The sequence below is a fragment of the Oculina patagonica genome, chromosome 2, assembly GCF_052425735.1.
Source record: "Oculina patagonica isolate OP01 chromosome 2, crgOcupat, whole genome shotgun sequence".
In the NCBI taxonomy this organism is placed as follows: domain Eukaryota; kingdom Metazoa; phylum Cnidaria; class Anthozoa; order Scleractinia; family Oculinidae; genus Oculina; species Oculina patagonica.
Window position 1 is genome coordinate 34,053,238 of NC_135759.1, and position 24,694 is coordinate 34,077,931.

The window sequence follows — 24,694 nt, forward strand, 5'->3', positions numbered from 1 at the left end:
GTCCCGCTCACACCATAACGCTTTCCACGCAAGCACTCTTGGTCAAGATCATCGAATCCAAGGAAAGGGCGTTGTCCCCGTGTCCATGTTCTGCTGAGCGACATGGGAATGTTGATCAATGGATTTTTCCACTTGAGTTTTATTTTCTTGTTGCTGAAACTCCAACCAACTATTACGCGTGCAAAAAAAAACTCCTTTCAATGGACGTCTATTTTCTGGAGCTCCTTTTAAATGCATCGAGAATTCAAGCGGTAAGGTTAGGGTTTCTTGCCAATTTATCGTTGATTGCTTTTAGTTTAGCGAAAATTAATGACTGATCCGTTTGTTCAAGCTTATTGTTTGCTTGCAGTTTTTTGCCAAAAATATAAATAACAGCGAACAAAAGAAATTTCTGTCAGTTGAGCGATCAAGCGTGACTTTGAAATACTCACCGTTGTCAAAAAATTACAATATGTAATTTAAAAAATTCGACAGCGGCAGTCAGTTGTCGGCACTTATAGAACGTTCTCGGTAAGGCAGTTTATGAAGCTTACAAAAAAGGCAAGAAAACTAAAAGCTTGTGCAATTCGATGACAACATTTTAAAGAAAAACTCGATCACCCGAAGAACATCACACTCTCGCCGATGCCGTTTTTTAACAGGAGTTGTGAAGGTATTTAAAATGCATATCTAGACTTCCAAGTATTGTGTTTAGAATTGATTTATTTGCGAATCGTGATTTTATTTTAGGATTCTTAAGACCAGTTTCAAATGTGCTTTCCTTGCAAGCAGTTTAATACGTTAGATTACCTTGAGTTTTTAATAGTCAAGTTAATTTTTCTGTTTATATGTAGTTCGCTTTGAGTTCACAACTTTGTGCAAACATTGTTTGCATAAACGTTCAGCTGCTTGGTTTTGGTCTAACCGCTACGAAACTTCGGGGATTTTAAATTAAGGGTTTCCGTTAAGTTTTTTAAACGCTCCAGTGATCGACCACGGGCTGGACGCTTAATACTCATTAAACGGTTCATGGAGGAATCATTCATTATTAACAATTGACAGATTTATACACGCGTTCAACCGACTAGAACCAACTGTCGCCATTTGCTTTCGACGGTTCTACATTTACAGGCGTCGCCTAATCGAATGTCTTGTCAGTTTTGTACTGAAGTATATTCTATAACAGAAGGACTTATTCTATGTATTCGAACTAAATTATGCTCGATCAGTGCGAATGCATGGTTCAGATTAAATCAAGAGTAAGGATTAACAGACGCTTCAGTGGAATGTCATTAGCAGCAGAATGCTGATTAAAACAATTTTATTTGCATTTATCCACGATGAAACAAACAGTCTGATATAGTACTCATTACTGATCAACAAAACTGAGTACAATAAAACAGTACAACAATTTTATCACTGCAAATTTCCATTTTTGCATGTGCTCGATTCTATTTTGCGATAAGATTAGACATTGCGAAAAGATTGGTATTCAAGAAAAGCTAAGATAACGTTTTAACAATGCATCAATATTTGCAACATAACACTTCCTTTGCATTCTGTGTTGTGCTATGCTAATTCATCTGAAAGTAACAAAACGCCTCGCAAATTCATTCACTGCCCTATATAATAGGCACAGTTTTTTTGTTGACTTAATTGATCTTTAACACTCACAGGTAAAATGTGAAAAATAGACAGTCGGCAGTTGGCAGACTGATATTCTAAACACCGCCTCTTTATCAAGACAATATTTTCTCTCTTTTCCAGTAGCACGCTTAAGGAGGCTCGATGTAGTTTTTAGCGGTTTTTGAATATTTCTAGACTCGATTTTGCCAAAATACACCATAATGATCAAATATGACCAAATTTTTTTTTTCTCTCACTTTTCAAAGGTTCCAAGCCTGACTTTTCTAAGATGACACTTGTATCATTTTTTGATATTTCAAGTACAGTACATACTACCTGGCTCAAAATTTTAGGAAAATCTGTAAGAGCGTAGATTCAAATATTTTTGTATTTTCTTATAATTTCTTACAACGGCAGTCGATATTTTTAACAAATTAAAGAAAAAGTCTTTCGCTTTTAGTTAATGGTTTGATGGTGTAAGTATTTATATAGTGAAAGAAACTGTGCTCAAATAATACGAAAATTTAAGGCGCCTATTTTATATTAAAACTTCTGAAAATTTCACTCCTGATTCACTTGAAAACGCTCTTACAGATTTTTCTAAAATTTCGTCAACAGTTAGTCAATCTACTAAACTTTAACATATCAAAAAATAAACACCAAGTGTCAGTCTAGATTTCGAGAAAATCAAGCTTGTTTGAGAACAAAAGAAAACGTCAATCGTTGCTATGGTAACCGTTGTGACTAAGTGACGGGTATAAAATTAAAATTTGGTCACATTATCATTATGGTGTATTTTGGCAAAAATCGAACATTGGCTTCCTAGGTAATTTTAATTTTCAAAACAACCACCCCTAGTCTAAAAAAACTACATCGAGCCTCCTTAAAACCTCTTTTACAACTTCTCCACTTCCCATTCCAAATGTCAAAGTTTTGCTAAATTGAAATTTATTTCCAGTAGTTGTAGTAAAAGTCATCACATCATGATATGATATGACCTGTTATTTAAAGAGGAACCATTGTCTTTTGGCGCTAAAAACACAAAACGTGACTTTTTCTGATCTTGCTATGTTTAACAAAAATAGTCCAGGGAAGGAAGTAATTATTCAGATTGTTCTTTGGAGCCTCACATGTCAGGGCCGTAACCAGACTTTTGGCAGACGAGGGAGGCTAGGAGGCGAGCCCCAGAAGTTTGGAGAACTAGAAACTCTGAAACTCTTTCTTAAACATTTTTTATAAGGTATTTCTTGAAAAAATCAATTTTGTTCAACTGAGGATTGTTTTCCCAACCAAACATCTTTTGTTTTTGACTTGCTAGTTACGGCCATGCATGTAGGACACGGGGTGAGTGTTGCTCCCAGTTCGTCTACTTGGCTGGATGTGCTCCGATTTGCGATCAGTGGATCAGTGGGATTTGCCCCAATCAATCAGCAGTGTCCAAAACTAGGGGTACTTATGAAACACAACGACGATTACAAACGTATTAAACGCTCGTGTTTGCAGACAAATTATCAAATGCTAATCCAGCAAATTGTATTACATTGTTCATAGTAGTGTCGAAATTGAAAATTGAACTAAATCCAAACACGACAAATAACTGAAAGATCATCTACGTTTCTCACGCTCTACAACGAAAATAACGTTAGTTTTCTTTCATTTTGTCTAGTACCTATCTTTCATCCCACTAGTTCAGTGGAAAATGCATGTTCCAGCCAGACTTCAGGGTGTTTTCCCCCTTTTAATCCATCTGATCTCTGAGGAACTGAATTTCAAGAGCGAGCTTTTCTTTCTCCATTACCAACTTCTCCTTTTCCAAAGCCAGCTTTTCCTTCTCTAGCATAAGCTTCTCCTTTTTGAGTTTCTCAATTTCTGCTCGCACGTGCGAGCTGAATGTCTCATCAGCGCCGTAATCGGCACATCTTCTCTTTTTGATCACGTGCGTGATAGGGGACGACAGCAACCGTTTCCCTGTGTGCTGTGGTACCACGAAGCGGTGCCTGCCTCCTCCGCCGCTCGTACCACTGGTAGAGATTACACGCGGTAATTGTCTGACTTCTGACATAGAAGACACCACGGTCATTGGAATAGCAGATCTTGCAGTCTGACCACTGCTAGTTCCTGGAACTTCTGCTTGGGTCTTTTCTTGATCTCCTGCGCTGGGAGTCTGAGAGTTTAGAGCCGTGAGAGAGGATTCCCTGTTGGCATTTTGCTGCGAATCGCCCACACTCTGTTCTGTGTTTACAGCGGGTGAAACTATCGAGGGTTTTACATCGGGTTTTACAACAACATGTACAACTTGTTGCTCGCCATTAGTTTCTCTTTCGCCGTTTTCTTCTCCTCCTTCTTCCGAGAAAGTTTGCTCTGTTTGATCGTCGGCAAAATTATCGTCAAAGTTGATCCCCGCGGCCGCCTCCCCTGGTGACGAGAAGCCGCAATTTGCCACAGTAATCCGCAAAATTTCTATTATTCTCTGACTAACCTGAGAAAGTTTTCGCGGTGCTAGCGTCTGGTCGCCGCTCTCTGAATGTGCTGTGGCTTCCAGGAGTTCCTTCTTTGCTGCACGAACCATGTTTTTCCACTTTCTCTTCAGGTCGTTAGCTGTGCGTAAAACGATGGGATTCCTGCTGTTGTAATCACTGCAAATGCGCTTCCACACTTCGACCTTTTGTTTATTGGTGGACGCATCGTTCAGCTTTGAAGTGAGTACCCCCGAATTTCGCTCAAACTGAGTGATTAAGTATAAACTTTCTCCTTCCGTAAAGTTGGGCTTCCGTTTGTTGGCGACTAGGAGCACATCTAGAGAGTCACCACTGCGACTTTCACCGGCGTAACTCATCGCTTCCAAACGAACCAAGGCAGCGATTGAAGAAAATCGCTCGGATTAAGCCGCCGCTTTGAATAAAATTAAAGCTTCAGCTCCCAGCTAGCTATTAAGCGAAGATCGTGCGGGAATCAACGTCTGAGACACAGTACTTACTCTCGGTGCCTATATCATGGTGACCTTTGCTGATATTGGCGCTAAGTCAAAGGCCTAACTTACCAAGAGACACGCTTCAAACTAATACAGGTCTTAAAATAGAAATGGACGCCGAACAATGTGTTTGCCTGCACGCATTATGTTAATCCGCTGACGTCACGGAGTGATTACGCATAGCTAATAATGACAGCCTCTATATCAAGTTATCATCAAATGCTTTTACTATTAAAAAGACTTCTGTTTTACTTTCTTTTGCAACGGATCTCGTTTCTTGACAAGGACTTTCCCTGGTTAAAAAAAAAAAGAAAAGCAAGCTCCTGGCGTACTTCATAAAATCCGATTTTAAGGCCTGATTTTAAATGTTGCGACAGAGAAATGTGTCATTATGTGTGAAATGTTGGCGAAATTCATAAAATCTTGATAAATACTTGATAGCTATATACTGTAGCAGCAAAACTGAAGGTAAAGCAAAATAAGTGAAAGTTCGTGCTGTTGCTGAAGTCAGTTGTTTATAATCTTTGCTCATGGACTAAACTAATCTCATAATCCAACTGATTTAATTAATCCGGTGGCCGCGTTTTCAGGTTTTCAGGCTGCTCCAGGTGGTCAATTAGTTCCGCTATTATTTTGCCAAGGCGCGAAAGGAGCGTGTCGCAGGGGTGGATTTCTTTGCAACATACGCGTATAGCCGTCGCATTTGCCCTGATGGAATTTTTTATTGTTTTTTTTTTTAGCTCGAAAACAATAAAAAATTACAACGGGCAAATGCGACGGCTATACGCGTATGTTGCAAGTAAATACGCCCTAGTTTTACACTGTATGAATAATCTGTAATTTTGCCAGACTACTCACTGTCATGGAAGACATTTAGACATTTCAATAGATACTTGGAGGGTCACAATATTACAGAAGAAAAATGAAGTAGCCACTTAGATTACTCCGCTGGTTATCTTAAAAACTCGACATGCCTCTTGCATCGTTTAAACCTTAGTCCCTGCGCGATCGTGCTTCTCATCACGCAACTTTTGAATCCTTCAAGATAGTTGAAAAATGGCCAAAAAATAGAAATCAAACCTTGTTTACTTTACCACTTCAATTCCGGGCTCAATCATCCGCTGTGCGAATGAAAAACGAGGTCATGGGCTCCTGGTAAAACTTTGTTTTAACACTTGTTGCGTGTTGAACAGAAACAATAATAAGAGCTTATTTATTTCGTTGCTTGTTTTTAAAGGGACAGTGTCGCGGATTTTACCAGATTTTTGAACAGCCAAATTTTATATTTGTGTCGCAGTAAACCTAAAAATAATACCCCATTTTTATTAAAGATTGCTTTATTAGAGCACGTACTGAAACTGTTAACTAGCGTTTTGGCTGCAGATGGCCCGGGTGGAAATGGATTGCAACTTGAAAAATTGAGGCTAAACTTTTCAAGTTGTTCACGCGCCTGATCTAAAAAAAAAATAGATATTTATAGCTGTAGCTTGATTTTTATCCACAAAATTAGGTTACGTCTTCCTTTAGATGTTTAAAGTTAATGTTTTTTATGGGTAAAGTTGCCCACCACGATCTACCACTAATTTCAGAACAGTTTAGACCAAAAAATCTTGCGAAATCTCCGTGACGTAGCTTCTTTAAGCCTGTTGCGGAATGCCGTAATAGTCCGATAATGACCCTCCCCGGCAGAAAATAAGTCCCTTAGCCACCAAAATCGTATCAATGAATAAGCCCTCCCGCATAAATTAAGTCCATGGGTTCATAGGCTTATTTTAATAAGCTCATGGAGAGCCACAAGGTTTCTTTCGATCATAAAGCCCCATTACTGCGGAGGTGTTTTGCATTTCATATTGTTACCGTGAGTATATCTGTATTTTACAGACTTTGCAGGTATGTGAAAGGGGTACCATTTTCTATCAAAAGTATACAAACGGTTACCTTTTCTGTCGAAGGTGGGTTATGAAAGGGATACGTGTTTATTCGGGTGGCCCCCTCACGCCAACAGGGGTAAAACGTCCACCAAACAAACATCAAAGTAATCCCAGGGCTTACTAGCGTAATTTTATACCGACGCAGTACGTTAATTACGGTGAGTACTAGTGGCTTTTGAACTAAGCTTAAAGGATATGCTGCAGTATGCAGAACGATAAATAACCCGGCGGCAATTCAAGTTTATGATAACATTTTGCAAACTTGTTTACACCAAAACTTTGTTGCGGCCATCTAAGGCGTTCCTATCACCTGGCATTACTGAGGCATTTGCATTTTATCGTATTAGCTTCAGTAGAGCTCCTCTGTGAGTGTAAGAATGTTGACTATAGCGGACTGTTTCATCTGATTTTTCTTCGATCGTTGAACGCAGAAAAAAAAATCACAAGAGAACTGACCATGACGCCAGCGCGAAACGGAGGCGCGAGAGAGAGACTGTGAGCAGTCTATATTAACGAGTACTCAGTACTTATCGTCTTCATCGAAGCTAAGAAAAACCTTTATGTTCCATTTCCAACCGCCCCACTACCCACGCGAACTCGAGCGATTTCTTTCTGAAGAGGATCTCGCGTGTAGCTCTCTCGCGTGCAACTCCCGCTCTCAACAGCTAGCAGGAAAATATCGAGAATATTAGGTTCCTGGCTTCATTGTAGCTAGGAAAGCCTGTTCACATAACAAGCATTTTGAAGATTGCATTTCAACTGCTGACGATCCAGATAATCCGTTCTGTTACTATGGAAGCGAATTAGTCGCGTTTTTAAATAGAAATGTTTGAAAAGCAAAAAGTGGACCTTACTCATTCCAGCATTCAAGGAGCGGAAATACGGTAAAATGTATTGTAACTACGACTTAATGAGTGCTATTAAGTTATTGTTTTTGCCTAATAGTTGTACAAAAAATTAGTCCAAGAAATTGATTTTGTTTTGTTCATTGTTGTTGCTGTGTGGAGTCAAATGTCTCATCATTCGCGGGTAAAACTTCATTTCGCGGGAACAAGTTATCGCATGCGCTATTGTGCGTTGTTCTTCGCAATCACTGTAACTCAATGTTCACTGTAGATGTTAACTGATTTCAAGGTATCTTTCTGCTTGATCGCTATCCTCTGTAGCTGAATGTTTAAGACTTTATATTCATTTCTTTTGGCTTTTAATCCCAAATTACTGCGCTTTGAAATTTATTGAAACAGCTTTGTCACGGTTTATGTCCTTTTGTCTATACTGGAGAAAACAGAAAAGAAACGAACTACAGAGTGACGTTCAAAGTTTGCGTAAGAGGCACATTAATTTACAAATGTAACTGCTGAATAAAAAGTCAAAACGTAACCAAAAGAATGAGCTAAAACTGGTTTGTTTATTGGCGATGCATAGTTCAAGTTATTTTATGATTATGTTTATGCCTTGTCTAAGCCGTTTAACAAACACCTTAAAGCTGCTTTGAGACATATAGTTACGCATAGTCACGCTACCAACAGCATGGGTCCAGCATTAATGAGTCGCTTGTGAAACCATACGAGAAAGTGGATTTCCCAGTTTTTTTTTTGTTTCTTTTGATGTTTGTAATTTCTTTTCATCGCCTTCCTTTTAGCCATTGGTCCCACTTAGAGGAGTTTTCAATTGAGTGTAGTAAAACCAAAACCAAAGTAATTACTCTGGCCAATCACAAAGGACACAGACAATCTAGTGAACCAATCTAAATTCGAAGCAAATACATGTCGCAGGCACGAAGCGCGCGAAAACGTGCGTGTGCGAGTCATGATTGCTTTTGGTTTTACTTCTGATTGGTTAAGAAAGTGGCGCGAGATTTTTAAACCAATCACTAAGCTTAGTAATGGAAAACCAAAGCAAAGGCAAATTACTTTCGACACTCAAGTAAAAACCGCTCTATTACAACTTAGTTATTATAATGACTGATTATGGTCTAGTTTTTTTAATTGATTTCTTTTTGATTTTCAGTGATTTTCATCAATGGTGGTCATTTTGGTCCGTCTCCTGAATCGACAGTTCTGTGTTCCAAAATTTAAAGTATGCCCTTATCAAGCGTCACGCTCACCTCGTGCAACGTGACATTTCTACCACACTTGCGTGACTGACAAGAAAATGCCAAGGATTCCAGATGTGCATCGTGACAGCAACGCCGACTCCATCCTGAGTCTAACTGGAGGACTGATATTCCTATTTGTGACGTCAAGTGTGCTTGTTCTAGGCGCACTTTGTAAATATCTGCGAAATCTTTGTCGCAAAGTTATGAAAGATCGCTGGAAAAGGCGATCAAAGAGGAGGCATTCGAAACGAGGTGAAGAGGCAAAAGGGAGCAGGGCTGTCAAATGCAAACGTTCGGATTCATTTAGATCATACAAATCGAGAAAAGGCATGGTTACGGTGTCGCCGCAATTCTCGATTCCAAGCTCTCGCAGCTGTGTGATACAACAGCCGGCTCCAGATCTCTCGCAAGGGAGGACGGGAAAGACTAATGAGGAGAAACGCCTTTCGTAAGTAATAACTCATGAATGAACGAATAATAGTGATAAGAACAATTATTCCATAAGCCCGCGTTGGATATGAGATGGTAGATAGCTAACTAGGTGCGTAACGCCGAGTTGGCTATGTTGTGGTTCAATTTTGTCCTTGTATCAAATTTCATTTTCCTTTGTTTTTGGGTATGGTAATGTATGATAATTAGTTTAAAACAAAAGGAAATAAAATTTGAACCAAGGATAAAATTGAACCACAACAGCTATAACTATATCCAACAAGTGCAAGTAGTACAATTGTTTTATTAAAATCGCCCTAAGAATTGCAATATTTGAACTCCCAGCTGTTCTCACTGCCATATTTGTGGTCCATGGTATATGAGCTCATATACCTTGGTCTGTAAACCAATCAAAACTCAGGAATTGAAATATACCATGCTAGTTTTTAATAATGATGATGACTCGCCTCGATCAAAAGAAAAAAGGAAAATGCTAAGAAAGAATGAAGGAAAGAAGGTCGAGGGAACAAGAAATGAAGGAAGGAAGGAAGGAAGGAAGAAGGGACAGAGGGAGAGAGGGAAGTGATCTTTCACCAGCCTTATGAGTTAGTTATTGGGTACTAGTTCGCTTCAAGGAAGGCGATTTTCTCTTGATGAATTCTTTTTTTAATGCGATAATAGCATAGCATAGGTAAGGGTTGACGTCATGAGAAGCTAACAAAATCTAAGGAATGTCTAAATTTGTTTGAGGCTATCACCTATAGCATATAGCTTGAATCCCGTAAACGCATGATTCGCTCTATTGAGAACCGAAGCTTGGAAATCATTTCCCCAAAGTGCAGTTTGCGAAGTTGTGATCTTCGGATTTTATCAATTAACAACTTTTTACAAAAGAGAGCATGCTCTTTTGTTTTTGATTGTTTTAATGGAACTGTGTGTTCTCCGTTTAAAAATTACTTTGAACGATTACATCATAACGCCAGCACTAGAAACAACGGGAAAACAGCAAAACTGCCCAAAGTCAAACTTGATTTTGCGCGCCGTAGTTTTTATTTTTTAGGTGCCTCGATTTTTAATTCTTTACCTTTGAATTTAAGAAACATTAATTCTAGACTTTTATTTAGGAAAGCGTTGGACGGTTTTTACTTGTAATATTTTATTGTAGTTTTTTAAGGTTTTTAACTTAGTGCATGATCCGCTTTTTACACAATTTTCATTGTATATTATATATTTAGTAATTTTAGTAATTTTTAATTTTTAATCAGCAGGACCCCGTTGATAACAGTACGCATGTACTGAAGGGCTATCCTGGATAAACATTCGATTATTATTATTATTATTATTATTATTATTATTATTACTATTATTATTATTATTATTATTATTATTATTATTATTATAAAACGATTCGATTTGAAAAAAAACTGTATCCAGAAACAATGAACGGCAAAATGAAAATTCTTAAGTAAGCATGGATTCATTCAGAATAAATAATAAACAAGTGTTATCTTTTTTAGAGTACTTCGCAAACACGTTCCCGTATCAATCGTGCGTGACAATTTTAACGCTCTCCCTCTTTTCAGGTTAACGGCTCTATATTTCAAAGACGAACCAATAGGCGATCTGAATCCTGAGCTGTACCAGAACCATGAAAGAACGGTACGGATAGGCAGGGACAAAGAACTAGGACAACTGAATTTAATCGTGAAATACAAACACAAGACTAAAATCCTATCCGTCACGCTGGTCAGCGGTAAAGACTTTCCTCCGCGTGACTACTCTGGTAGCATTGATACTTGCGTGACCATTTGCGTACTCCCCAACCGTGAACGACGGAAACAGACCGCGATTCATCGGCGGTCTATGAACCCTCCGTACAACGAGAATTTTGTTTTCAATATTCAAGTGGGTGAAGACGCTCATTCGCACAGCTTGTTGCTGACTACATACTTTTACGACAGCCTCTCTCACGGTCACGTGTTAGGAGAGTGTCAAGTGCCACTCATTTATTGTGATTTTTCTGGTGAGACCATTTTCTGGTGTTATCTGGATGATCCTAGTGGCTCGGTGAGTACCACAATCATGTGTCAAGACAACACCCTTTCAGTTGTAGATCAGTTAGTGTTTTTTTCTCTCAAATTTTCAAAGAAGTGCAGATTTGTTATATATGTAAACTTAACTAGCTGGAAAAAGATTCCATTGATGAAATTCGAGGGAACGAGTGGTGCCGAGATGCGAGCAATGACGTTTTCGTTTTTGATACATTTGTTTGTAGGCCATATCTAAAGGGGGACTGTACCCTATATAGAGAGCGTCAATTAACAAGGTTGCAAAGAATTAATTTAAAATTTGCTTTGTTTTTCCTGATGTTTTTCAGTATACCACCCTTGTGGGAGCTTTACAGAGTCTCGCGAATGCTGAATGTGGTGATTTACTGCTATCTCTGTGTTACGTCACTAAGGATCAAACCCTCACTGTAGCTATTATGAAGGGAATTAACCTGGCCCAAGGCCTTCTGTCTTCTGTTGGTTAGTTTTAATCACATTAATTATGGCTGATATTTTTTTTCACCATCTTATTTATTTTTTAAAGTCTGCAGTGAACGCTCTTCGTTACGTCAAAAGCCTTGTCCTCGCTCTTTGCGTCACCCAACTCTCCCCTTTCCTCCGCGACTTATTCAAATGCACGAAATGAGGACAGACTTGTCTTTCAGTCATGTTCGATGTGAAGACATAATTTACGTTTCCTTTGAGACTAACTAACTTTTTAGCAGAATGTAAATATTTATACTAAAAAATCAAGTAAAAATGTAAAATCAGTCACAAAGACTAAAAACTGCGACTCCTTCTTTTTATTAACACAGAAAAGTTATACACAAAAGCAACACTTCTCCACGATAACCAAAAACTTGGCAAAAGGAAAACAGGTTTGCAAGAGATCGGAGATCCTTACACGGTTTTCAACGAAGCTTTGTTGTTCCGTGTACCCGAAGAAAAGCTACACAACTGCACGCTGAAAATCTCCGTCAACCATTACAATGTGATGGGAAAAAGTTCTACTGTCGGGGAGGTCAGCTTCAGCGCGGAGTCGACTGGGCTCGAGGATGCGCACTGGTCTAACATAACTTTAAAACACGATAAACCGGTAACAATGTGGCACACGTTGCGGGGATTCAAGTTCATGGAGACCGGACGAGATGACAGATCACAGCCTCTCTCACCAAATTAAACCCTTTAACCAAAAGTATCGCGTAGAACAATTTTCCTTCTCTCTATTTCATCCTATCGCGAGTCCAGAGTCCTCCTATATTGAATCAATTTCATTTCCAGGAGACGCTACTTTCCTGTATCACTCAAGAATAAAACAGAGGGGCTTGCTGGTCACCAAAGGCTCTGGAAATAAAATTATACTTTATACTACTGTACTCTAAAAATTCATTATATTATTAGTCCAGGAGCAGATCAAAATCAAAGCCTTTCATACAGTATAACTAAAATTAGTTAAAATCAAAGAAGAGGTTTAAGGCAGGCGTGCAAAATAAAGTGAAAACAGATATCTGTTCAAAGTGAACTGGCGTGCTGCATGTACCATTTATGGTCCATTCATTATCTGTTGTATGACCTTGTATTAGGGTAAAATTGTAGAATAGATTAGATTTTTTATCCTTCTGTTTTATGGTATGTGCTTTACCATAGACTGAAAGCAATGAAATAAACCAGCACTTTTACATGGAATATAGTGTCATTGATTCAGTTGCGTTTTAGAAGTAACTCCGCTAGAGAAATAATAATAATAATAATAAAAAAACGGATTCGGCTTTTCCCTTTTCTCATCAAAAGGCACATTATTGTATTTTTCCTAAGAAGAAAGTTCTTTACGTGTGCAGCTTTTTGGAGCTGATCTGTAGCTTTACAGGACATTTCTAGCAGGAGCAGCAGAAACAGACAGACCATGCCCTGAATGATTCCTAGTCCAGTCCCTCGCGCGCCTTTTATAGGGGTTGAAACCGGCCAGGCGCGAGAAGAGAGAGTACAGGGACTGGACTATACTGATTCTGTGATCCATTGTTTTATCATTGTGGATGTTAATCAACCAAGACATAATCTTTTATTAGTTCCTTTTTTTTTTTAAAAAAAAAGATATATTTACATCGTTTGTTTGTGTCACTAAATCTCCGATCCCTGAAAAGAAGGATATTTCAAAATTATTTTCTTGTACAAGGTTACGATGGCGTTCCCTAAAAAGAAGACCATACTGAACTAAACGGCCAGATCGCATTGCATTTATTTTTTGTTCCGTCGGTTTGAAAAGCGTGCAAACAAATATCAAATACTTTCTTTAATATCCACAGTCTGTAGCCCACAAAAAAATACCCGTAGATGCGTGACTTTTTTGCTTCCTGAAAAGCCCGCGAGTCTATCTTCAACTAAATCTTCAACGCCCTGGGAACGAGGTTGCTTCATACCGCGGCGTTACTATCTTGCATGTCACGTCACGTCAGGTCCATCATTTCCTGGAAGGAGGCGTATAGACGTCACGAATTACAATATGGCGGGCGGTAGAGACGTGCGGAGAAGCATCGCGGCTTTTAATAAGATCCGACAAGAATACGACAAGAAAATTGTGAATACAGCAAGCTTAAAGGATCGCCGAAGATGGCCATATTCAGGTAATTAGTAATCGAAGTTTGTTTGCAAGTTTATGGTGAACATTTGACAAAGTTGGACGAAGTTTAACTATTGTATTAAGCTTAGCTTTTCCAACTTCCTCGAAACTTCCAGGTGATTTGACAACATCACAGAGCTTTGTAAACTAATCTTTCTAGTCTGATGACGATATTTAGCTTGGTACTACTGCAGTGTGCAACTAAATCGGGGCAGTACATGGTAATGGAGGAAAATAGTGAATACAAAGTAATTACCTCCTAATGCACCTATCAATGTAAATCCCGCGGGGGGAGTGCGGGCAAAGGCACGGGAGACAACAAGAACGATCCCCTCTGTCGGGCTGACTGCGAGTCGCGTCCCGGGGGTTGGGACATTTGACTTTGACCGGGAAGCGCCTAGATCCAATCTCAGACGCAATACCAGTTATTCCTTCTCGTGGCTGAAATCATATGCGTCAGCAAGGTACTGAGTTTTCACGGAATATCTGCCACGTTTAACGCCAGTCATAAAAGCAAATATTTTACTTTCAAGTACTTGGAGTAGGAACGGAAATCTAAGACGTCCGTGACTTTTTTAAATGAATACGAACGGTGAGAAGTGAGGATGTAAAACTACTTGTTAGTTTTGAATCTGCCCCTGGGTGGGTCCTAGGTACATTGAACAAAAAATTTCCCACCTGGACTTGACTGCAATTTTTACTTTTCTGTCAAATCCCCACCCCTGGCCCGCACTCCCCCCCGCGGGATTAATTGATAGGTGCATAAAATATAGCATTCTAAGATATTTTTCCTTGTTCAAATTTCTACCCCCCGGCCCTGGGTCATGATTAGAAAGGCTACCTTTTGCAACAGGGTTATTTCCTTATTTGCTTACTTTCTGTGTTTTGCAAAATACCTGTTGCCTTATCCTGGCTGCAAACAAAGATGTCCAAAATAAAATAATAGGGGACGATCATAGAGCTTAAAGTTGTGCAAGTCCTGGCAAAAAACATTGTTTAAATTATTAAACAATACCATTCAAAGTGGAACCTACCAGTGGTCATTCTGACAAAAATTAAATTAGGACACTGTATGAGGCAACTTTTTGAAACTTGAACTCTCACTGTTTCTCATGTAGTGATCAACTACCAGTACTTACAAATTTGTAGCCTATTATAAAGAGTAGAGAGGAAATGCGCTTGTTTCTCCTACGAGTGGATTCGCTAACGACCATTCGTAATGTCTTAGGTCGATTTTGCCTACGTCTAAAGTCGTTTCGCTAACGAGCTGTAGTCACCCTTTGTTCATGCTAAAAGAACGAGGAATATTGTCGGTCATACTTTAAAGGGTGACTACAGCTTGTTAGCGAAATGTCTTAAGACGTTAGCAAAACGACCTAAGACGTCAGCGAACTGGTCGTTAGCCAATCCACTCGTAGGCAAAATGACTCAGTTACCGTAGAAAGTTTTCATTGACATAAAAATACCAAAACAAAAAAAATAAGAATCTCCCTGTAAACCTAATCCTCCTCACATCCTCTCTATCAAAGAGTGATCATTCCTTCAGTTTTCCTAGACTTCCACAGTTCCCCGTCGCTCACCGTTCCACGACGAGCTTGGACAGTCTACTATCTCCCCCTTTCCACCCCAGGCAAACAGGGCGTACCCTGGGCATTTGATTTGAGGTGAGCTTCATAAGCATTTATTTTTAATTTTGAAGCTCATCTTTTATTTACTCATTGATTTTGTTTGCTATTGAATTTAAATCTTTTTTTTTTTTCAGAGTAAGGTGACTCAACTTGTTGGATACAATGGGAAGGTATTGGACTGTTGCTGTGGAGCTGATTGCATTTTTAACCTTCTTTGCAACAACTCTGCTGGAGATCATCACTCAAAAGCACATCTACAACAATTTATCTAAGGATCACGCAAATACATCAGAGAATGTTGATTGTTGCAACTCCACTGCCGACATTGGGATAAAGATGCAGAGTTCAGCAGATACAGAATACTGGCTGCTTTATATAAACTTGGCATCACTTTTGATGGCCATACCGTCAACAGTTCTTCTTGGGATCTGGAGTGAAACCGAGGGGCGCAAAGAGGTGCTTGTTGTCTCCTTGTTAGGTACAGTGCTGCGTGTGGCTTTGTTTATCATCGTCACACACTTTAAGGAGCCATTCCACTTTTTCATTATTGCAAGTCTGGTGACAAGTACTTTGGGTTATAACACCAGCTTTATGGCAGCATGCATGGCCTTTATTGCTGATATTACTAGTAGCAGACAAAGAACGTTGCGAATTGTTTTCTTAGACTGTGCCAAAGGGATTGGAATCGGCTTAGCTTATTTTATTAGTGGTTTCTATTTGGAGTGTAACTGGTTCCAGTATTTTCTCTGGGTTGTTCTTGCTCTCGGCATTTTTAACATTATCTATGTTATCTGCTTCTTAGAAAAGACGTCACTTGGCTATGATTCAACTCCAATTTGTAGCTGCAATTATTTTGTTGGCATGTGCAGAGTTTTCAGTTTTGATCCAGGAAATGGTAGAAGATGGCGCTTACTGACTTTTGTTGCTACGTTTTTCATTGGTGTGTTAGTTATTACTGGAACAAACAATTTGCTTATTTTGTATGCTCAAACATCACTTTCTTTTACTCTGGTTTTGACTGGCACTACTTATCAGGGGCTCTTGCATTACGTTTTATTACTAGCTTGGCTGGTGTCAAGTTATTTCAGACCATTTTAAAAATGTCCAACAACTGGCTCATTGAAGCAGGTTTGCTGTCTTTTTTTGCTGGCCTCATTTTGGCAGCGTTCAGCAGGACAACTCGTTTGTTTTTTAATGGTAAGTGCTATGTGATGTTTAGTAGGCAAGGTTACATTTTACAAGTTGTTCGGGGTGCCACTGATCTTGTTATCCCTAGTCAGTTATAAGATTCAAGTAAGGTTTAATGGACTTGTTCAAACTTAAGTCATCTTTTAGGTCAGGGGACACACTAGGTGACAAGTTGCTGCAACATGTTGCAGGGACAGGTCGCTGCAACATGTTGCCTTGTGTGACATGGTGCATTTTTGCGACAATGTATCTCCATTGCTGCGACTGACCGCAGCGACAAAATGAGGGAAAGCAGCATGGGCTTACCCCAAGCTGCCTTAAAGCTAACTGTAGGCAAACCAGAGTGCAATTAAGGCTTAGACTGGAGTGCCATATAGGCTAACCAATGTATTATTTAGGCTAACCAAAATGGCTTGCACACCTCGCTACTTTGCACTTTGTAACATCTTGGTACTGGTCATGATAACCTCCCTGTCATTTTACTAAATTAAATAAGTCCTGTGTCTCTATAAGCCCACCCTCCCACCCCATCTCCTCCACAAATGTGCTTGAAATAAATAAGCCCTTCAGTTGTAACTAATGTTATTCCAAAATCCAGTTATTGGACCTTGTACTTATTGGGGTTAGGGTTTCATAATTTTTGTTACATCCAGATTAAAAATTTGTAAGACATGATTAGTGTTTCCACAAGCGTTGATCACAGGGTTGAGTCATGAGTGTAAATTTATGTTTATTTTTTGTATTTTCAGTTCCAGCATTTCAGTTTTTAGGTGCCATGCCACTAGCAGTGATGAAGGGCAGTATGTCCAGGCTGGTAGAGCCACAGGAACAGGGTAATTTTATAGAGTGAAGTTTTTTGTAAGTTTTAATGTTAATTTACTGTTGAAAATCAATGATAACCACAGATCCAAATGTGCAAAGTAGGGGGGGGGGGGGGGGGTTAGGTGCATTATTGATTTTTTCAGGTTTAAAATTGATGCCTGGAGTTTGAAAATTAACCCTTTCTTGCTCCAAAGAGATGTGGGGTGTGGTTCCTTCAGGTCCCTCCCCTTTACTGCTGCTGGTAATGTTCAGCTTTTAAACTGCTGTCAGTCATTGGCAGTTTTTGTTTTTTAAAAATATAAGTTTAATGTACTTTTTCCTTATAGCAAGTAAGTTAATTTTGAATTTTTCTAAACAACTTTTTTCCTAGGAACATTGTTTGCAGTTGTTTCGTGTATGGAAAGTCTGGCATCTTTTCTGGGAGTCTTCATTTTCAGACATCTTTTTCATGTCACAAGTGATGTGTTTCCCGGGTTATCCTTTGTGATAGGAGCTTTATTACTGATTGTTCCAGCCATTCTTGTTGGGTATGTAAAACTGCCATTAATGAAGGCATACTTTTGTCAATTATTAAAGCCCGTAGTCATGATGAAAATGGCTCTTTTGATTTTAAAAGTGCTGATCTGTTTAACAAACACCCCGTTTTCAGTATTAAAGATTTTTGTTAATTTTTATAAATTTTATAAGCGTGATTAAAAATTGGAAGTTGATTAGAGATTAATTTATTGGTTTGTTGTCATTGATTGATTGATTAAATGTCAAATAAACAGAAATTTCCATTTTTATTTTTATTTTTTGCCCATGTGTTTTTTAAGAGCCAAATAAACATATCCCGAAGTTTCAAAGTAATCAGACATTGCATTGGAGAGATATTGCAAGTTGAAAAATGCTTTTTTAGTCCTTCATAGTCGTAGACTGCTCGGAAAAATTGCCGGAAATAAAAACTTGACATAATAATGGTGTTTTTGAAGACGACCGCAGACCGATTCCGCAGACCACACCTTAGAATTTAAATAAATGTGTTTGGTGACATTTCAAGCAGTTATTTTGTTCTGTTTGGCTGTTTTTCAGTTGATTGTTTGTTGGTTGTTGTTCAGAGACATAGATAAAATAGCTGAAGCGCAAAAAATAGCTTAAAGTTTTGTTTGCTGTCGTTTTGCATATCATGTGAGACATAGGTAGAATGCACGCTGGTATGAAAACAAATCAGCAATCTCTATTGTCCTTTCTCATTAGCATTTAACGTTAATGAGCAGAATTATCTACATGTGCGTTAACTCTGCACATGCATTTTGAATCTTGGTACATGTCAAAGCCGTTCTCTGTCGAACAACAACGTGAAATGTCCAAATTCTGCATATTTTGGACAATGTCAGCCACAACGGCTAATTTTTGGTTTTTCTATTTGGGGTTGAACCCTCTCTTTGAATATTCAGTGGGAGTTAGTTCTTAAAGCGATAAATAAGCAGAATACGTCTGGAAAGTTGCGAGATTCTCAGGTAAAACATAAATTCATTTTCCACCAGACGATTTCGTTGATGTTGTCGTTGTCGTTGCTTATTAGCTCTCTATTGTCTTGAACTTTGACAAGCAGTGCCATCTGCGGAATCGGTCTGCGGTCGTCTTCAAAAACACCAATTATGACGTCAAAAACTCGTTCCATTCCTTCCATTTTAGTGCGCAGTCATTCAAAAACGTTTCTGTGAAGCCTTCGGAAATCTTCGTATTTTTTGCTGTAATTTGGGCTTTGAGGCTCAGAAAGCAAAATTTTTTCTTTAATTCACTTAATAATGGATAATTTTAGTGTTTGGTTGGTTAAAATGGCATTTTGAAATTTCTGTTCATTTGGCCTTTAATTGACAATATTAATGACGTAAAAATGCAGAGCCCGCCCATCCCCCCCAGGGACAAAAAAAAATGCTGGCTATCATTTCAAACCTCCAATCCCTGGTGCTAAGCTAATTAAAGAAGCAACTTTTTTACACTGATACAATCTTTTAATCTTTCAGGATTATTCATAGAAATGAGCACACCACCTCAGGAAGTCTTTTCTATGAAGGTGAATCTTCAGAGTCTGACTTTGCACGACAGTGCTCAATAAGCACCAGATCAAGATCAAGCCCGCGTACTTGTAGTGTCCCTGTGGTGACGAGAGAGGACTTGAGCAGTTATCAGGAGTATAGTATTGTGACAAATGAGGATCTAGACCAAGGAATTTCTTTTTAACCAGTGACTCTGCCCTTGCTGGTCCATTTATTTTCCCGCCTTTGGGACAAGGACATAAGAAGGAAGCCCCATAAGTAAGCCCCACATGGATCTGCCTTATAGGCCTTGATGAGCACTATAAAATTGAAGTGACAGAAAACTGGAAGTGAAAGTAAACTTTCACTTTTGGTTTAATTATGATATTTTAAAGACAATAACTCTCAGTAAACAATGTCTTAAACTCTAGACAATTCTGAAATATGCTTATTAACGTAATAGTTTTGAGCTATCAGTATACAGGTCTCAATATTTTATTGACCATTCATGTTTACACATTTTGGGGTCATGATCTGAATTGTGTATTGTGTTGTTCCAGAAAATATCCATACCCTTTCCACAGAAGGCTTTTTGGTCTGAATTCCCCTACCTCTCTGGAAAGTCCAGTAAAGCCCCAAATTACTTTCCTCTAAAAATTTTGGCTTTTGAGACACACCACCCCCTTGGAATTTCCACTGAGCTTCCATGGGGTGGGTATGGATATTTTCTGGGACTGCACATTAGCATGATAGGGGTGGTGAATGATCCTTCAAAAAATGTGTCTCTCAAAATTTCTGCCAAATTTCAAGGGTCTTGTCGTCTCGAATTTTTCTTTGACGCCTTCTCGGAGTCTCGATTTCTTTTGCAAGGCTAAAAAGCTCTCAAAAGGTCTCGGGCTCACAGAAAAGATATCAGTCTCGCCGTCTCGCGAAGTCTCACATTTACCATTTGACACCCCCGATGACAAGAAACAACAAAATAATGTTTTGCAAATCCTTTAAGCCCTGTTGTAAATGTCCACATGCTTCTTAATAATTTCCAGAGATTTCTTTAAATAAATATCGCTTCTGAGAATTACCCTATTTACATATAAAGACAATCTACAGCTATCACTTCCTTCATTTTAATATTTTTGTGAAAGGGCATAATTATTTCAAAATAGTGACCATGAAATCTTTCGTTTGGCCATGTATGCAGTTTTTATTCTGTGAAGTGACAGAAAAAAAAAATATTTAGTGCCAGAGATGATGGGGGGGGGGGGGGTACTCCCTACTTGCCCAACATTTACCCTGCTTTTTTCTGTCATCAGGATGTGAGGGCTGTTTTAATTACATTTTACAGTTAACAAGTATGACTGATAAGTTATATATTATGAATAAATTATAAATGATAAGTTATAAATTATAGTTAAATTTTTATTCCATAAGTTATACCTGGTAGTTAAATACTTTTATTCCTTAAGTTATAGTTAATAAATATTTTTATTCAATTAGATACCGTTAAGAACTCAAAAAAGAGCAACAATAAATTGCAAAATGAGAATATTGTCTGGGCATTATGCTATTGTTGTTTTTTTTTTATTGACGACTGTATTTCAATTGAATTGTTTAACCATATTTGGTGAGCAGTGAAAAAAAATATTTTGAGGCCATAGAAAACCTTAAGTCATAGTTAAGGAAGGCTACAAAAACAAAATCTTACCGATAGCGATCAACATTTCATTTAGATAGATACTTTATAGATAGATAAATATAAAAATGCTAGCTACTATAGATAATATAATTAACATGATTAAAAATATAAAAAATTAAAACACCTTGATTGATTAACATCGCTATAAAAAGTCCTAAAAAATAAAAACTTACAATTTAAAACGTTAAATTTCGAATGTTGCGTATAAAATCATTATCCACCTTCTAAGAGCAGAGTACAAATAAATGAACAAAGTTATTAATTTTTAAAGAAAATGTGCTTCCTCGGTGGGCAAGTGAAACTATAACTAAATACACAAAACCACAAAAGGAGTATAAATTTCCCGCGATATTTTATAGTTTTTCTTTGTTGTGTTACATCCAGTTTTCCTGAAAACCGTGCGGTTAAATAATATTTTGCTTATTAGCCAAGTGACTTGAGTCTGTTGAGTGGAGAGTGTTTACTGTTTAGTTCCATATGTGTTTATCTTTTCTCTATCAGGGTTGAAATATATAGACCTTTGTTAACAGTGAGTGCTACAGTGGCCTTTGAAGACTAGAAGCAATTTCTCTAATCACTAAAGTGTGGCAAACTGACACCTGATTTAATCAATAGAACACGCGATAAAAAGCATAACTACCTTATGGAAGCTTAGTGGAATATTGCGAAGTCTCGAAACTAATCGGCTTGGCTTTAAAAAGTGGGCAAATCATTCTCTTTTGGCTATCCCATGGAAGTGTGAGAATACAAAATGCACGTCTGGTCTTGATTACGAACGGTATTTTTCACTGAAATTATATGCAGTCAGTTCTGTGCAGTGACCATTAAATTATTTGGTGGTGGACTTCTCCAGCTGTATGCACGCGTTGCGTGCGTATTTTTGATAGCCATACTCGATTTTGAACTGAGACAATTTAACAGTAATCCCTGTGTAAAATATCAACGAGAACCGATAGCGTGCAAGAATTTAACAAAAAAAGTGTACAAGATTATCCTATGGAGTGCAATCTGATGAACCTCACTAGGATCTTGTATGGAATTGTATGCGGGTCGTTTTATCCGTGTAGTGTATAATTGCAGCGGTTTTTTTTTCTTTTTTTTTTTCCATAAATGTTTTTTCCCCACCACTACCGTTCGTATTTTCCTCTGCGGGCTTCATGATGCTTGGCAGCATGTGTTAGTTTCTGAGGTTCTGTTTGTGGCCGTTCGATTGGCTGAAGCCGAAGCTTTGGAAAGTACGAAAATGTGAAAGATCTCGAGATAGAATTTGCAAGAACAGCCGAGTGGTAACTTTCCCAGAGCACTAGGTTACGTTCGCGCTTTTTCTTTGCTTCTTCGACTCTCCTTTGCCTATCTACAGCTTCCTTCTCTTTCCGCTCAGCTTCAAGTTTCCTAATCTCCTCTAGCCGTTTTCTCTTTTCTTCTTGTCTCTGTTGCAATTTCTCAGCGTTTTTCAGACTTTTGATATTTCGCCGCTCTTCTTCCAGTTGGATGTCGAACTCTTTTTCCTTTTCTTCAGTGAAGGTCAGGGCGCGTTCAACATCCGTAGCTTGCTCATGTAAATTCCAGTGTGTCAACTCTGTTATTAAATGCTGCGCTTGAATTTTCTCGATGTCTAAACATTCTTGCCTTTTACGCTGCTTTAGAAGATTGTTAGCTTTTGGACAGCCGTGCGCGCGTTTTCCTATCCAAATATCCTTTACCTTTGTGGAATTTTCAAGAGAAGTGTCACTTTTCTTTGAGTTTGTCCAAGCGGCTGCGTTGTTTGTCTTCACTCTTTCAGTTTGCTTTTTACTGACAGCTTTTCTGCGTCCTGAGCTAATTTCATTCCTGTTTCTTTTTGCGCGCGTTTCTCGTAAAACCTTTCTTCCTTTCTTCACTATTTCTCGGAAATTGTTTCTCAAAGCTCTTTGCTTTTCTTTGATGTCTCGCTCGGTTTCTCGACGCTGATCAAATTTTTCACTAGAATTTATATTTTCTGTGCCATTTTCGGCAATCATGACAGAATTTTCCCTTAACATGGCTCGACCTGAAATTGATTCCTCGGCGGTATTTGCTTCACATCGAACATGATCATAAAAATTTGTATTAGGAGTTTCATCTGATATAAACTTAGACTGAAATAGTAGTGTGGATAAACCATCTACTGTATCATTTCTATTGTCCCAAGTTGTGGTTTCGGATTTAAAACAGTCTTCATTTCTCTGACAAATCTCTGCTGATTCGACAATTTTTTCAACAGGTCGTTTCACGCGACAGAACTCACTGTCAGTATAGTTCACAGCACTAGTGCCAGATGTCGAAGTTTCAGTTTCAGTATCGGATTCAAATGATGGAAGCGACAATTCTCTCGTGAAATTAGTGTCGCTCGGTTTTATCCCCTCTAGCTTTACTGGAAACGTTGGAGAAGTGAGTGACTCGTTACAGTTGAAGTATACGCTGTTATTTTCCACTTGTGCTCCAGGGCAGGTCAAGCTCTCGGTGTCTCCGTCATAAGATTCCGTAAGCGCTGAAAGTTTGCGGCTTACCAGTGTTGAAGAAGTTGACGGCCTGGACATATTTACTGACACTTTATGGGAAGAGTTAAACGCTGCAAGTTAGTCTCCAACTGACGTTGTTTTTATACTGAAGACTTCTTTGGATTCTTTGTAGCCACAGACACTATAAGCAACAGCAAAACAACAAAGTTCCTCAGCATCTGAACAGTTTTAGTTCTAGTATCTCCGGCAAAAGCACCAGGTTCCTTCCTCAATTCAAAACAACAGGGAATACTTGCTTCTTTCTTCATTCAGCTAAGATATATGGGAGGATTTTCTTCTCGCGCCGAAGGGCGCACAAGAACCATTAAGGAAGAACATGCGGATTTTACACTTCCCTTCACCTGTCCGACCGAGATTTCAAGGTAAACACTGGAGTTCCACAACAACACGTCTTCTTCAAGCACCAATTTTTGAAAACATTTGGAAGGCTATTTAGCACAACAGAACGTCGATTTTTCAGCTGGGCTGTTTTACTGTGATCATCCGTAACACTTCAGTGTGTAACATCAGATATAGATGTGTTTATCAACGCGATAAGAAAAACATGCGGACCTCTGTGGTGTATCGATGTTAATTTTGGTTTCCCGTTGCTTTGTTTGCGAGTTGCAAGACGTGCTCAGACGACATAACACCGAAGCTCAGCTGAAAGCTGTTCATATTTGATGAGCAAAGTTAGAAAAGAAAAATGACAAAGAACTGTTACCGTTTCCTAACTCATTATAATTATACTTTTTAGAAACGCCTAAATTTTTTGTGGCCACTGCTGTGAAAATGGTGATAATTAAGATTTGCGTTGTTAGTCGAGCTGCGTCATTTGTTCGGAATCACTTGACATATTGTGATTTTGAAGACAATATTTTAACAGTGTATTATTTAGAAGCATGTCTCGTCTTTAGTGTTTGAAATAAAAAACACGCATTTAAAATTTGTAACTCTGTGTATTATTGTAGATTGTATTGCATTATTGTATTATTGCATGCAGCCCAGTGCTTGATTTTGTATCCATGCTCAGAAAGAACGAAACAAACAGCTTTCTTTTGAACCAAACAACAAAACTTGTACGTAATGCGCTCTTTAATTTATTAATGATGTTGAAAACACAA

At 38.5% G+C, this 24,694-nt stretch overlaps 3 protein-coding genes and 1 pseudogene across 5 annotated transcripts; 2 read left to right on the forward strand and 2 right to left on the reverse strand.

Annotated features, from left to right (window-relative positions):
* The first annotated feature begins 482 nt into the window (after nt 1-482).
* Nucleotides 483-12,766, forward strand: LOC144644318 (synaptotagmin-1-like). Of its 2 annotated transcripts, none has more exons than XM_078503781.1 (5): nt 483-652; nt 8,518-9,053; nt 10,618-11,101; nt 11,412-11,562; nt 11,898-12,766. In XM_078503781.1, the coding sequence occupies exons 2-5, from the start codon at nt 8,662-8,664 to the stop codon at nt 12,260-12,262; spliced, it is 1,392 nt and encodes a 463-aa protein (XP_078359907.1). In that variant the 5' UTR covers nt 483-652; nt 8,518-8,661; the 3' UTR covers nt 12,263-12,766. The 2 variants fall into 2 exon arrangements, with proteins under 2 accessions (XP_078359907.1, XP_078359908.1); XM_078503782.1 differs by lacking the exon at nt 483-652 and adding an exon at nt 7,321-7,391.
* Nucleotides 2,800-4,763, reverse strand: LOC144644323 (uncharacterized). The gene has a single exon (XM_078503787.1). The coding sequence runs from the start codon at nt 4,439-4,441 to the stop codon at nt 3,344-3,346; it is 1,098 nt and encodes a 365-aa protein (XP_078359913.1). The 5' UTR covers nt 4,442-4,763; the 3' UTR covers nt 2,800-3,343.
* A 700-nt stretch (nt 12,767-13,466) lies between the features above and the next one.
* LOC144644307 (proton-coupled folate transporter-like) lies at nt 13,467-20,900 on the forward strand (annotated as a pseudogene). Its single transcript, XR_013569087.1, has 5 exons — nt 13,467-13,703; nt 15,462-16,524; nt 17,265-17,348; nt 17,708-17,864; nt 19,347-20,900. The product of XR_013569087.1 is annotated as a proton-coupled folate transporter-like (transcript).
* A 168-nt stretch (nt 20,901-21,068) lies between these two features.
* On the reverse strand, nt 21,069-24,338 carry LOC144644309 (uncharacterized). Its single transcript, XM_078503766.1, has one exon. It carries the CDS (start codon nt 23,607-23,609, stop codon nt 22,179-22,181), a length of 1,431 nt encoding a protein of 476 aa, XP_078359892.1. The 5' UTR covers nt 23,610-24,338; the 3' UTR covers nt 21,069-22,178.
* Nucleotides 24,339-24,694: the final 356 nt, after the last annotated feature.

Coding starts and splice junctions, on each gene's coding strand:
- LOC144644323 (XM_078503787.1), bottom strand. CDS start 4,441: ATGAGTTACGCCGGTGAAAGTCGCAGTGGTGACTCTCTAGATGTGCTC.
- LOC144644318 (XM_078503781.1), top strand. CDS start 8,662: ATGCCAAGGATTCCAGATGTGCATCGTGACAGCAACGCCGACTCCATC. Junction 9,054..10,617: donor AATGAGGAGAAACGCCTTTC/GTAAGTAATAAC, acceptor CCCTCTTTTCAG/GTTAACGGCTCTATATTTCA. Junction 11,563..11,897: donor AGGCCTTCTGTCTTCTGTTG/GTTAGTTTTAAT, acceptor TTATTAACACAG/AAAAGTTATACACAAAAGCA.
- LOC144644309 (XM_078503766.1), bottom strand. CDS start 23,609: ATGTCCAGGCCGTCAACTTCTTCAACACTGGTAAGCCGCAAACTTTCA.